We start from the raw sequence: 16,039 nt of genomic DNA on the forward strand, positions 1-16,039 counted from the left end.
ACTTTTTTACGCAAGTTTCGACGTCTTCGTCTTGACTGTGAACTCTGGTAACCAGATTGTAACCGTTGAGACAACAGTATACAGTTAATCTACTAGTTAAACGTTCCAAAATGGATTAAATCGCTAAGTATCCTCTGTGTTTGTTGTGTAAATACCACCCACTGCTGGCACTAAGCATTTGCCAGTTCAGTGTATAATTTCTCTCTATTTTCACACGATCTACAATCCTAAACATATTCAAAATTCCCAAAACTTACTCTAAATATTTCAACTGAGTCCTGGTGTAAGAAAATTCGCAGAAAATAGTGCGCGAGTCGGACTTCTTGGTCACAATGTGTGACGCATAGGTCGTTTACACAAATCGTCGATTTTCTCAGTTCCGTTTTTGGCAGTGCGTACATTATTCAAATAAGTATAAGTCGGCGGCGCCTGGACAGACTAGCCTGATTTTTCACCTGTGGACAGTGAATGAATATATCTGAAAGACCGTGTCTCAGATTTCCGATAAAGGGCCTGGAAGTGAAGATATCCTGACAAACGTGAACAAAGGCCGATAATTTATGCAAAAAACGTCAAGTTGACACTTGAAGGTGCATTGTGCGAAAACAAAAGCGAATTTCAAAAATCGGGACACGGTTTTTTGCCCAGTATGCCCAGCCGTCGATTGCCGTAAACAGATTACCAAGGCCGATTGGAGATTTGTACTTACACTTTTTTGAGTAAAAAAACTAAAAAACACATGTTTTTGAGTAAAACAGCCGTATGCGCACTGTTTTTAAAAAACTAACAAATTTTCTGAACTCTTCGGTGACCGAGCAGATAAAAAAAGTACCACCTGTCGGGTGTGTGACCACGTCTTCTTTGTGAAAATGAGGATTGAAAATAAGTGACAATGAAACTGAGTCGCTACCTTAACTCACCCATTACAAGGACGTTTATCTCTCATATACACATCTTGAAATTAATTAGTCAACACAACTAATTATGCTAATCAAGAGTTGGTCAACATTGCAATTCCTATCTTTCGCGATGTTGACCAACCCGTAAAATCCCTGATAAGTCCACGGATTAGCATAATTAGTTGTGTTGACTAATTAATTACAACATGTGTGTATGAGAGAATATACGTCCTTGTAATGGGGTGTAAAATAAATAAAGAGTCACAGAGGCTAGGTTAGGTTATATAACCATTTATTTTATTTACTCCGATCAGTCAGAGCATGAAGAAAAAAAGAGAAAATGATAGAGAAAACTGTGAGAAAAACTCAGTAATTATTTTTGGGCCGCCTGTGGTTAAGTTTGCATTCTTAACACATTACGCCGATCTTTTGAAACCTAAACGTAAATCATTTGATCGACGTCGCGAGATCAACACTAAAGAGTTAAATTTCTTCAGTACACTTTATACACACTTAGTCTATATAGCTGTTCTTAAAAACCGCATTGTATATGCATTGTTTTCTACAGTTGGAGATCGCAGCCAAAATTTAAGTCATGTTTGACATATCTGTGTGATTCTCACCACATACTTTGACGTCTGTCCCTCTTTTTGATGCATTGTTCCTTGTTATTGAAATACACAAAAAACAATACCAGTGTCTACGTGCAACAGAACGATAGAGGACCTGAGACTACAATGCCATTGTGTGTGTTTGATTTTAAAAACGTCCCCTGTATTGTTGAGATAATGACATTCACATAAAACAGCAGACATTTCAAGAACCATTAAATTTATATCAGCTGTCTGTATCTAAGAACTTTATCCTTGTTACTACCAATTTCAACGGCCCGAAGGTCTTTCAACATATTCTTTAAGTCATGGTTTAAACTGAAAAAATCTCCTTCATTATCATAAAACGAAACATATTTTTAAAACAAGAAAGGCACCGTCTATCTCTGCATCTTTGATGTTTCACCTGCTTATGTATATCTCTGTATGTTAATAATTTCCCATTTGATTCACATTCACCTGTTCAACGTTAACAGATCTGATCATTCCATACGGAGCTGAATTCTGAGATAATGTAAATGAGAAGAACGATGATGGCGATTTAGGAGAATAGTTGGTCTCTATTCAATTTCCCTTCTTTGATAAAAATCACTATTCTATCTGGGTACGTGTCGTTTCACTGTCACATCAAATTATATAGTTGAAATAACCGTGTTTTACATGTAAGATCTATTATGAGAGATTTTTGCGATAGCAGTCATACTTTATCATGTCAATTGACGACGTCTTATCAGGAGAAAATTGAAACGTACTTTGAGATTATAGTTGTTTTATTTTCTGAGTGCTGTCGATCATTCTTCCTGCGTAGTATGTTTATATCACTATTTCGGTGTCCCCTTGAGGTCATATTATCAGCCATGCCAGTTAATTGCAAGTGTTGCAGTGATTAGATTGATCGTAGCATAGATAATTGATTACAGTGACCCCACTCGAACTTTTGTTATCGCACTGCGGCAGTCTACTGACAAATTATTCGCATCCATATTGTCGGCTAAATGCAGAGCTATGATAACGACATAATACGAGGGAAATTGTTATGACGTAGTTACCATTTGTTCCTGATGCCCATGCAGATGATCAAAAATGGCGTGATTTCATTCTAACTAACTTCACGATGTTCAACCCTGACTCGTTTGGCCCTTGGCTGACGATCAACGCTTGGTGGCGCCCTCTTGGGGCAGATGTGGATACCAAAAATGGAGGCGAAGTTTACAACAGCGACTGATATCCAGATGACCATCTGTTGAAGCAGACGAAGTAGTTCGACAGTTTGCAGACAATCAGAATTTTGAAGAAACATGGCTTTTCGTTGCAATATGATGATGGGATGACGTTGCGATTTTACGATTGGTCTGCGACTGGAAATTTTAAGGCATACATAGAGCATACAATTTGGACAGAAATTATTAAAATTGAAAAAAGAAGTGAACAAAATCAATAAATAACGTCTTAGCAATGTCACCAGCGGCTATAATTTTAATGTATTTTATGCGTATCAAAAAATACAACTCGAGAAGTGTACCGACGGTATGTTGCCATGTGTTCAGTGCCTTCGCAAGCCTACGCCACCTATAATTTTCGTCGTTCCTAACGAATGCTTGATGCTGTACGCCAAGCAACACGTCCATTGAAGCAAGCGAAACTTAAACGCATGATGCTTTCGGAATTCCCCGTCTTCATCATGAACCAGTACTAAAAGGTGCACGTGTCAAATATGACATAATTAGATGCATTTATGTCTGCGATCACCTAAATGCGGTCACTACGTCGATGCATTTTTGTTTTTTTAAACTCCTACAGAAGGTGGCTCCTTACAAGACATTACTAAACGGTGTTGGAGGAGAAAATTAACAAGTGGAAATTAAAAAAGTAATAAGGTAATCAAAATTTCAGAAGTTTTTCTACTTTTTTTTAATCACTGCTCAAGTAGCGAATGTTAAGGAGATCACGTGACTACATTCTTGGCATAAGTACATATATTACACTTTGTACACCGACTGCTGACAACAGGACAGCTTACGACGCTCACGCAGCATGTCACGTCCGCACATCACGTGACACTCTCCTGATTCCAGCGAGCACGACGGTACTTCCTACTGGCCCTAAAATATCAAGCTACCGTAACGATGACAACAGACAAAGATGCCGGACTCTACATACTCCTTTTTCTACTAGTTTTTCAGAGATATTCGTGCTTAGGTAAGTTGAACCTTTGTAATCAACTTGGTGGATCCGGTGATGCGTTGTCCCCGTGATCAGGGTTACAATATTCGTATTTCCGCTTACTCTCAACAATGGACTTTCCACAATTTTTAGTCTATTTTTTCGAGAAAGAAAGTAATTACTATACTATTTTCCTCTATCTCCGATAAATCATATGCCAATGGTATTAGGCAAGATACTGTGCTGTAATTCGATGCAAACTGTTCTCAGATCAAAATGAAGCTTTCACACTATCTACTCACTTCCGGCAAAGTTAAGGTCCAAAATGTTTCTAACATGAGTTGTGTAGTGGATGGTATTTGTCAATATATATTGCTAGAATTTAGAAAACGTAATTTTCTGTGTTCTCTTAAGTCTTGTCAAGAAGTATGTGTAAGGTAATGAAGTAACATATTGCAGTAATCTGAACGGTTGAAATGTCCCGGAAGTGAGCTTTGCAGTCATTACAATTTAGTGGTCTTGGTATCTCAGCATATATTTGTGCCTGGGTACGTTAATATCGTTTTGGCCCCAGAGCTTATTTGACGGATAACAATGTCGCGTACATCGGAGAGAGAGAGAGAGAGAGAGAGAGAGAGAGAGAGAGAGAGAGAGAGAGAGAGAGAGAGAGAGAGAGAGAGAGAGAGAGAGAGAGAGAGAGAGAGAGTGTGTGTGGTGGTGTGTGTGTGTGTGTGTGGTGTGTGTGTGTGTAAAATATTTCTGTGTGAAACACGTGGACACACACAATACCATCGTAATTTGATCAAAGCATAAGCGAGAAAAGGCCTGTTCAAGAAATCTTGGTTGAGGAATTTCATTATTTTTATTTCAGAAGTATACATCTTCAGCTATCGTAAGTCATTCTTATTTTCTCCATTCCAATGCATCGTAATGCATGATGAAATGGATACATTTTGATTTGTGAGAGCTCCGAATATTCATAACTTCTGGGAGAGGCTTTCCTCGGGTTTAACGGCACCAAACACTCATGTAATGTAGACATGGTTGCGGTAGTTTCAGCATCTAAATAGTCCAGTTGCCAACACCGTTTCTGCCACTGGTTGCAATTTGTTTATCATGTAACGGTCCATCCGGTATGCGCCGTACTATCCATGGCTGTCATTGGCCAAATTTATATTGGCAAAATTAAGGTTAAAGGTGTAACCAGGTATAGTGTTAACCAGCAGTCGCTTGGTGTTGCTCTTGCAGCACGGAAATAACCTAGTGACATTGAATATACCTCTTTTACAAATAAGTTTTGTGTTTCTCCTTGTGAATAGGACTCAAAGGTATTTAAGAGTCCATTCCACTCGCTACCGAGTTACCAATACAGTCAATAGATATTTAATCTTGCCTCGATGGAAATTTCTTTTTAACTGTTATTGTCCTTTATGGCGTGATTTCTTTTGAAAAATTGCATCCGGGATCAAAGTACGATATAGTTCGCAAACATCACTGAAGAAATTAAACAGAGCAATAAAAACAAATGTGGCGCTGAAAATACCATTCTGCGTCTGTTCTTTCTATATACGCGTTGTTAAGGCGTCTCAATCTGGACGACAGTACTGTAAAGTTCTCACAAATACAGAGCTTCAAAAATGAACGTCCAGAGACATCAACTTTGTCTCGTTAACATCAGAGGAATGTAAATATACATGTCTTTCCAGTAAACAAGAGTTAGTTGGAAAAAACTTAGAGTCAACTAAGTGAAACGCTCCGTGTTGGCAAACCTGTCATGAAATTGTCGCATCTCTGTCCATTCTTCACTCTGGGTTCTACTTGAGAATAGCCTCAAGCTGTCTGGTGCGAACAGTAGCCGTGCGTTGTCCAGTCCTTACCAGATATCTTGTGTAATTTAAGACGAACACGCCGGTAGAATTGAGATTGATGGCTCTTTATGTACAGCAGGGGAACTCAGCCTGAGTTACGACTTAAACTCTCTGATAATCGTCTCTCGGACTGAATTTCATTTCTCATTTATTACAATTTAAAGTTTACTTTCTTACGTATTCTACTTTACTCTAAAGGTAATACACATTGTATTCAAATGACACACCATCTCGTGATACCACAAATTGCTTACTCTTCATAATTTGTTGATTCTGCAAACATATTCATTGTCGGTACTTTTATTGCCACCTGCATGGGCGCGTTGTCACGTTAAACATTACGCGGCATCAACTGAGAAACAACGTGTCGTACGGACCAGGCCTGGTCGTACCAGGCCGTGACAGAATCAACGAAGACACTTCGGCAGTGTTAGGTCAAACTTATTTAAAGGGTAAAAGCTACTCATTCGGAGGGCATCACAAGCATGTGAGAAGAAGGCGACTGTAGCTTTATTTGTGGTATTTTTGAAGACAATAAACGAACATTTATGTGGGACAGACGTCTATGCTTGTGAAATGCTGCACGAATTCTATAACGTTTAAGTTTTCGTCGTGTTTTGGATGACGTAAATGAAAACACGCATTGAATACTGCCTATATTTTGAATAACACTTGAATAGAATCGTCCTCTTCACAATTTTAATTCTATGCAACTCGACATAAGAATGGATCACCAATTTGTTCTACCAGTAAATAAGTGCTCTCAGTTAGAATATCAACTAAATTTGTTGCAAAGTTACGTCGAAAGGAGGTCTGAAAACATTGATTATAGTATTAAACATTATTATAACACACCACATGCTCATTCCATGTCGCGATTCGCCAGAATACGTCACGTGACGAGAAAATAGATACGTCTAGTCCCCATCGGATCGACAAAAGTGACGTCAGAGGGTATTTTTTGAAAAGCTATTTCCCTAGGGAAATAGTTCTGACCAAATTTGGAAAAGTGCCCGGTCACGTGACCGTAGTGTCGTCTGCAGCTTTGCAACAATGGCGGGTGACTAGAACGTGATGTGCGTTCGGGATAGGTGACGACACATTCTCTGAAACAGATTTTCCAACGTTTTCCAACATTCCAACAGCGTAGGAACTTGAACAGCTCATCGACGGAAAAGATTAAAGTGCAACTAAGGATGTCGCTAGGTATGCTTAGAATATTTTTGAAAGATAGTGGTACCACGTACGTACAACTGAAACCGCTGTGGAAACATCGCCCGGTAAAAACTTGTCAAAATGGAAATGGATCGTTGCAGTGCAAAATATCAAAACACATTAAAAACTATATAACAATACAACATGAGGATGTGGTGTGTTATAAAACACCTATAGCCTGGTCTTTATTCGGGCTATAGCGCTCGTCTATTACCCCTCGTGGCCGTGTGTTACCAGAAACATTCTACGGCCTCGGGGAATAGCGATGTGTTTCTGGTAACGCACGGCCCCTCGGGGTAATAGACGGGCGCTATAGCCCTCATGACCAGGCAATAGGTGTTTAATATAAAATTGTTATACATCCGTTACTTCCATTAAGCTCCCCTCGAAATGACAGTCGACATGTTCTGAAAGACCACGTGACGAGAAAATCTGAATAAAGTATTCACGGATTAACCCACTTTCAGCGGCAGTGTTAGCGTCTTTACCTGATTTCAACTACGATTTTTGTGATTACTCTCTGATCAGCTGGCCTTGACATCAATATTCACGCTGATGTAACCATGGGGACCATCAAGGTTACCCTAATTTATACATTTCTTTTTGTACAAGTTTTTCTACCAAGTTCTATTGCAGGTAAGTTTAATTTACCGACTTAAAATGTATGATGGAATATGTATAGTCACAAACCTGTTTTCTTGGCAGGTCTATCCCCTTACTTTTTACACACTGACTTAGAAAATGTCTTTTACATTTTGTCCTAGAAAGATATGAGACTACGTTTTAAAGTTAAGTCTTCGTCCTCTTTCATTTATAGATGACTCTAGCGTTTACAAATTGGAATAATGTCAATTTAACGCGTGTTACTTCCGCCTAACTTCCTGCAACGCTATTTTACAATCACATTCTCTCCCTAGTACAGCTAGAATGTCAAACTCCTTTGAAAGCATAAAACAGTTGACGACGAGAAGAAGTTTAAAAAATCGCTGTAATTTTCGCAAGAAGCAGATTCTGCTTGGTTGAGTGTATGCGTACAGTTTATGTGTTTGTTGTTCAGTTCACTGTTTATAACGTGTACTTTCAAAGTTGTAATCTTTGTGACAGGGAAAGAGTTGACAGACAAAGGACTAAATTCCGAAGGCTGGTCAGATATCGTGATCTTAGCATGACCCTGGATTCCTAGTATCTTTTAGTTATGCAATTTAGTACTTGAAGGCAATATGTAGAGTCTCGTCGATTTTGCCTTCATTTGGAATGATAATGCAATCATATGATTGCATTTCTAGCTGTGAACTGAGTAGAGAATCTAAAATGCTTTTCGACTTTTATCATAATTTAGTTTGTATGATCTGTGCATACTGGAGAAGTTTTCTACAAAGCTGTACGTAATGATAGTTTTTCTTCAATGCATGCATCTAATTTCACCACCGTCGCTGATATGTTCAGATTGTTTCGTACATTTCGGCATTACTTTTTGAGGACACATGGCCATGAGGAATTATTGTTTTCGTCTGGCAGAATACCGAATTGTATGCAATCGACCAATTGAATGCCCACTGCCGTAATCTTACTCCACCAACACACTCTATTTACTCTCTGACAATACGTATTGTTGTTCAATTATGTCGTCCCCATTGGCAATAGCCATAGCTACCATGATTTCAAACGTCCAAAAGGAAGGCGAAAGGTCGACTATTTAGTCGTGGTTAAGTTGCATAAATGTTTGTTAATTTATAGTGTCTTACATTGGTATTTCTCATTGGCCTTCCGTAAACGAAATGCTTGAGATCAACTAATCGGATGGATTTCAAGGTGACCATTACAAAACAAAGCATTGCGATAGGACATAAATCAAATCAAAACTATTGCAGAAATTTAAAAATCTTCTTTTCCATCATAAAAAAGCCTGACCATGAAAGTAACCGATAACATATTTTCTCAGTTTAGATGATAGTGTCCGACATTTTCGAAAGTCAAACTTCTTGGCTGTAGTTACCGTCCGTCAATCCCTCCAGTTCGATTTTAAATGTTTATACCACCACCCCACCACAATCATCAGTATTATAACCTTCGCCATAACAAGCACCACCACCATTATCATGATTATCATCGTCACTACCATATCGCCATAATCAATATCATCGTCATCGGCAGCAACAACATTCCTGATTGGCTCCTTAACTTATGATATTGTAGGAGGTAAAACGTTGCATACGACAATTTAGATATTTCAAATTGAACATATTAGTTTATTTGCTATCGATATAGTGAAGTGGTCTTAATGTCGCTAGCATTTAAATACAGTGACTACAAATGATGAATGTTGCGTACAGTGGCTGCCTTTGGAACTGTAAATGACTGTGGTTTCTATGACGTTCCGTGTCTGCGTAATTTGCTTGCTTTTTCGCGACGTTTCTTTCCGGTTGTTGAACGCCAAATACCCGACACAATGGAAATTCCCATGACGAAAGTATGGAAAGTACCGTTGCTTTTGTAGTCACAACTTACAGTACCATTACTCGTTGCCTTGACAACAACAGTGACCAGTCATTCTATCACGAAATCGACAAACTTTGTTCTACATTTAGACAATAGACATGACCTGGACCTTTGCCAACAGTCGACCACACACTGAACTGACTTCAAATAAAGTACGTATTCAGTCAATCGTATAATAGGTAGACAGGAGATCGGCACAACAAATCTAGCCCAAGGAGATCGTTTTCAAATACAGCATATATTACAAGGTTCGTCGGTGGGTTTTCATAATACAATAACATGACGCCAGCTAGTTACCCTTTTCAAATAAGCCAATCAAATGAGATGACTGGCACTGACTTCATGAAGCGAAAACGACATTTGCAAACTAAAGAATATTGCAGCACGTTTTTTGAATATTTACGTCATGTTTGATTATATTGATCTAATGTACTATTAGCAAGTGAAAAAGAGTTGCAATCCAAATAAATTGCTCCTTTTACAGAAAACTGTAATTTAGGAAATATTTAGGTACTTAAGATAAGACTCTGTTACTGCAGTATTTTGTACAGTATAGAAAACGCCTGTTTATTAAGATCGAAGTGATTTATTCGTGACAAACACTTCCCCGTTTACAGCTCGGCACTTTGAAAATGCTACATATTGCTATCGCACAGTTTTTGGAACTCTGTTTTGTTCGTTTTCCTTGTATTGAATACAGAAGACTAATTAGATGAAAATATATGGTAACTGCGAGTAGTGTAAGGGAAAGGTGGTCTGTAAGGTTTGGTGTTTCATGCCCCACTTATAACTCGGTTGGCTAGGTGGGGCTATATGAGAGCATGATAGAGTAGATCCAGGTTAGAGGTGACTTTGGTCAAACAAAATTGGCAATCCATGTATATGAACACTTCTTTGTTTAGAGTCTTTGACTGTTTTCAATGAACGCCTTTGACAACTATGACAATAGGTAGTCCGGAGTCAAAGGACGCACACACGTTCAGCGTATAGTCGGATCTAATATTCCAGTTTCCACATAGCTATAGTGTGTCTTCATTTGAACACTTTCAATGTAGAAAATCATTCCCACCTATGCTGTTTTTCAGTGGCGTAGGGTGACATCATAAATTCTGAATTAAGTGAGTGTTTTTAAACTGGCTTATTATCATTGCAGATGTATTTTATTGGCGTTAGCAGTCAGATCCGGTCCGCAGACACACTTAATGCGCTGCAGGCCAGTTGATCTTAATATCGATGAGTCACTCGGGAAACCCCTGACGAACCCCGGCAAATTCCCCTTGTGTGTATTTTAGTCCACTCTGTATCGATTATTCTTTATTGCTGCTACGACAATGATATAGCGACAAGTTCTAGTCCCATAATTTAAAGACGTTTGCTCATAAATCGTAATGTAACTGATGAAGTTGCATACACACCTCGCAAACATTTTTCAAACGCTTTGGTAACAACACAACATAACCTGAGCTACAGAGGGCGCAGTTGGAATTCACCCTATCCCACGACCACTTGTAGGATATTTAGCATTGTGATAAAATTAAATCAAAAGATAGATGTCATTAATCGTTTAATAGATCAATAAAAAGTGGCAGTTTTGTATTTACACCAGACACCGACATATACAAAATGTTGATAGCCTTCACTACAATACGCAATGGCCCAATTCCTAATCATTCAGAGATTGCTTCGTCCCCTTGCATTTAATCTCTGTGCGCCCCTTTGGTGTCTAGCTTGGAATTTCAGGATGTTTTCCCTTTCACAGCTACAGTGTAATATAACATATGGTAAAATTTATCAATGACAAAGCTAGCAAGTAGCCACCTACTCTCAGCCTACTCTAGGCCTACCCTCAGCCTACATGCACACACATTGTCGCATCATAGTCTTCCGCAACTACAACCGCCTTAGTAGCCATTGCGCTACAGCGACACCAACGCCGTATTATACATAAGGGCAAAATTTTATCGTATATAGTGTGATACGTGTACTACGTTCTGGTTTAGGTTTAATCACAGTCCCTCAGTGGTGGAGGGACTGAGGTTAAATAGACTTAGCGGCCACGGATTCCTGGGTTTATAAAAACCTGAAAGATTGTTTCAGCATAGTATTATAGACTTCAATAATTTAATGACTAGGCTACCTGTTCTCGAATCTGTTGCAAAGAGTACTCCAAGTGACTATTTCGTTGAATATAGTTACTTACACTTCACGCTGAACCCGAGACACCATATCTACGATGGGCTCTTGATCTGAAGGCCTATGATGCCTCCATACATTAAGGTAGAACGCACCTCGGGGACAGAAATTTGGGCCTTGAAATTTTATCAATTTTCTTCTGACCTACCACTTGTGGGGGCTCATTTTGAAGCTCTTGGCGAAAGAAAAGTTTTCACCGTTTTAGTTTTCAAAAATCAAAAATTTTATTTTTTGCCATAAAGTTAACACAGGGATGGCGGCCATTTTGAATTTCAATATCGAGAAATCGCAAGTTATTTGTCTCTCTGGTACCAAAGTTTGCACGGTGACCCCTGATTTTTATTCTTGCTTTGGTAAGAGAATGGTCGAAAGTTTCATTTAGGAAAGTTTGAGCAAAAGTTTAAGTCTTTCACTTTCGAGGTGCATATTACCTTAAGCGGCTGAAGCGTAGCATCATACTTATTTATTACATGCCTCGTATACCGAATGTCGCGTGCTCCATAGTATTCAATGGTAACTCGTCTAACATGGGAATAAAACATATTATTGTAATTTGCAAATAAAACCAAATATTTGTAGAGAAACCTATGTAAGAGAGGTAATGAAATAATTTTACTCTAAACAAGGGACTATGTACCCTCGAGGCAGGAGACCATTTGCTTTCCAGATGTTGGGTAAATTGTCACCTACCCACAGGCATATAGCTCCTTGTTTGAGCTGTAATATATTGTGTTCTGCTCATTTTATCAATTGTTCGCGACATCAACACGATCAATTCACAGCTGTCTTTTATTTTACTATACCATAGAACCTAATATACAACCATTAAAAATCTGTCATGCGGCTCGACAGTTAACCTTAAGGGAACGAGCACAATTAATGGCAGGGGACAGAAGAGAAAATTGGATGGGTTGGGCAGGAAAAATGTGAGTGTGCCGTGTGCAAATCATATGGATATGAATTGGACAGAAAACAGTTATATGTGTTTTTATATAGGTTTTTTTCAGATACCTGTTTTCTGACGTTATCCATTGGAATGAATGTATTTCAGTGACTGACGAGCACAATTATTCAGTCAAGGAGCATCACCTCATCTTCGCATGAGTCAATGTTCTCATTGACAATAGTTTGTGCTTGTACGCACTACTCCTGACTGTCAAATTGTGGGCACGATAAACAACAGCAGTAGTTGACTACGTCTATCACAGGACCACCAGAAGGGCATTACATAACGGTGGGTTGTGGAAAAATATAATTAAGGCAGATTAAGTTTTGTTTAATGCTCATGTAATATTACTCTTTCATAAATAATGAACAGACCAAGCGCATTTTAATACTGTCTTACATGAAATTTGAAAGTTTCAAAGGAAATTCAGCACAAGCATCATGAATACGGACAGCAAAATTTCAGAGGTAATCGTATCAGCTTAGTCCAGACTCCACAGTTCCTGGGATAGTTCAACATACAGTTAAAATACGGTATTTACCACAAAGCACTAGGCGAACATATTATAATGCATATATACTTCCCCATTTTGACTATTATTGCAGTGAATGGTGTACAAGTGCAGCTATAAACAAGTTATTCAAATTACAGAAACGCGCTATGCGTGTAATGATAGGCACTAAGTATAATTATCCTACGATGAACTTTTTAGATCATTGCATATTATGCCTTTACCTGATAGAATTTATACAAAAATAATGTGTTTAGTGTTTAAATCTTCGAAAGGTATAGGCCTACTGTATATGACGGAAATCTTCCAATATGTCAATCAGTGTCATAGCCGTGTGACCATAGCTCCCAAAATAAGCATAATATCCCTAGAGCCAAACTGAATGTTTTTAAAAACACATGGTCAGTACCGGGAGCTAAGGAATGGAATAAGTTGAAAACAGAAGTTCAATATTCTGAGACACTTGTCTCTTTTAAAAGCAGTTATTATTAAAATAACATTGGACAGAATTTTAAATTTTTCTTGCTGTTCCTGTTAAACGTGGTAGTTATTATATGTGGTTGTTTGTATTAGTACTTTTTAAAATTGTCTTTGTGGTTTTTGTATTTTAAATTTATTGTAATGCCGAGATCCCTGAGGGAGATAAACTCTCTCTAGAGTTTACCAGGCTTCCCTCATTAAATAAAACCAAATAAAATATGAATAAAGAATATCAACTCTTTGCTATATCAAACTTGTGGGAATTCATTTTGAAAACTACTATCAAAAAGCAAAGTAGTCTATTTAACATCTCTCGTATTTCTCATGAGGTTATACAGAATAAAATGGCTTGCTTCACTGCGACCTTACTTCAAAGTCATCTATGTCACAGAAATATTTATGATACCCGATATGTTAGATACCCGATATGTTATTAAATGTTTTTGTTATTCATTTACAGCAACTTTACTGATTATAAAATTTAACATTTTTACAATGTATATATTGCAACTTCATAACTTGTATAGCCTTTTAATGATAGCTTCCACCGAGTGTTCACACAATTTTATGTATACATATGAGTGTCTGTGTGTCTGTGTTTGTGCTTTTGTGAATATACATACATATCAATATATGTGCGTGTGTTTATATATATATATATATATATATATATATATATATATATATATATATATATATATATTATATATATATATATATATATATATTATATATATATACACGTACGCTTTTTGAACTTCCGTTTGATTTCCCTTCAGGGGAATTATTATCATTACTTAATGCCATGTCTTTCAGGCAACGAATATCCCGCAATTGAAACATTTTAATGTTTGAAAGGGTATGGTCCACAGTATTTATCTGATTTGTTAACCGTTCAGAGTGATACACATAGTCATCAACAAGGTCTACTTCTCGCCAGGATTTTATGTACCTAGATGCTCCTCAATATGATCAACGTAACTTTCAATACCGTGTTTCCAAAGTGTGGAATGCGTTACCAATTGAAATCAAACTACTGTTCGTTTCACCTTAAGGTAGAACGCACCTCGGGGACAGACATTCGGACTCTCAAACTTTTACAATTCTCTTCTGATATACCACATGTGGGGGTTCATTTTAAAGCTCTTGGTGAAAGGAACTTTTCACCGGCTTAGTTTTTCGAAAATTTTTATTTTTCTCCATAGAGTTAACACAGGGATGGCGGCCATTTTGAATTTCTAATACCGGTAAATCTTTGGTAATTTGTTCTCTAGTACCAGAATTCGCACGGTGACCCCCAATTTTTATTTTTGATTTTGAAAGAGAATGATTGATAGATTCCTTGAGGAAAGTTAGAGCAAAAGTTTAAGTCTTTCACTTTCGAGGTGCATACTACCTTAAATGTGACTTGTAAGATTATGTGAAAATGAATGTTCTATTGTAGATGCAATTATTGTAATTTGGTTGAATCCCGATGAAAATTACTGTACAAGTATCTCTGCTGCTCAATGTGTGTGTATATACAAACACACACATAATATATATATATATATATATATATATATATATATATATATATATATATATATATATATATCTATAAGATAATTTACAGAGGTTGATGAATATATAGATGAATGTACACATTCTTTATCAGTTGAGGCTTCTAGGTTCAGTGAGCATCTTTAAGTGTTGGCCGATGTTTTGGGGCTACGATAGAAGATTAACAAAATATTCTCTCTTCCAGCCTCCCCTCCTGCCGTTAATTGTGCTCGTTCCCTAATGACGCTTTTCAACGATAGTGGTTTGAACTTTTTTGTTCTTCCAGATTATGCTGGTCTACAACAAAGCGAATTTTCGTTCATCAAAAATTACATCTCGGAGAGAGAAACAAAATACTTTAGATCGGAACAAATACAAACAAACCCAAGGGATGACACAGTCAAAGAGCATGTTGTTGGCATACGTTTTCGTTTCCACAACAGGCAAAATATTAATGCCCGTGACATATTTTCATCGGCACTGCCTGGTGTTGACTTTGAGTTGGTTTTGCGCGGATCAACGGCCTTAGACGAGACACAGGTCGATAGTTTGTTCGAGGTAAGTAGCGATGGTGTGTGAAAACATGACCATTTGAATCTCACACATCGTCTACATTGTATCGTCTACCTGGTTATCTTGTACTCATGGTCGGAGCATTTCTATTTAGGTGACGTAACTTTTATCTTGTAATAAAATTATGGGCGCAGCGTGAAATGCATTCGTCATACATATGAAAGCAAAGTGAAAATCGAAAATTATCAATTATATCGAATGATATGACAGTTTTTGCGATCTTATTGTGCTTAAGACAAATAGTACATCCACCTGCCATTAATGCCCCCCTCGACGTTGTTTGAACCATTAAATAAGCATTTGACTATTAATGCTTTTTATTTACTTGCTTACATACCTACCTACCTCCCTTCCTCCCTCCCTTCCTCTCTCCCTCCCTACCTACCTACACTTTTCCCTCGCTACCTACCTACTTATCTACCGACCTATATATACCAAATACCTACCTACCTCAGTCCCTCCCTCACTACCTCCCTCCCTCCCTCCCTCCCTCCCTATCTACCTACCTACCTATGTTTGTCTGTGTATTATTTCCTTTC

The 16,039-nt window shown here is 37.9% G+C and overlaps 1 protein-coding gene across 1 annotated transcript in view; it reads left to right on the top strand.

Annotated features, from left to right (window-relative positions):
• The first annotated feature begins 3,474 nt into the window (after positions 1 to 3,474).
• The window catches only part of LOC139132034 (sushi domain-containing protein 2-like), a 33,559-nt gene continuing 20,994 nt past the window's right edge, over positions 3,475 to 16,039 (top strand). The window contains exons 1-2 of the mRNA XM_070698413.1: positions 3,475 to 3,709; positions 15,214 to 15,485. Coding sequence (XP_070554514.1) covers positions 3,637 to 3,709; positions 15,214 to 15,485 — 345 coding nt within the window. The 5' untranslated portion in view covers positions 3,475 to 3,636. The remainder of the gene's footprint in view (positions 3,710 to 15,213; positions 15,486 to 16,039) is intronic.

Source organism: Ptychodera flava, chromosome 4 (assembly GCF_041260155.1).
Source record: "Ptychodera flava strain L36383 chromosome 4, AS_Pfla_20210202, whole genome shotgun sequence".
Classification (NCBI taxonomy): domain Eukaryota; kingdom Metazoa; phylum Hemichordata; class Enteropneusta; family Ptychoderidae; genus Ptychodera; species Ptychodera flava.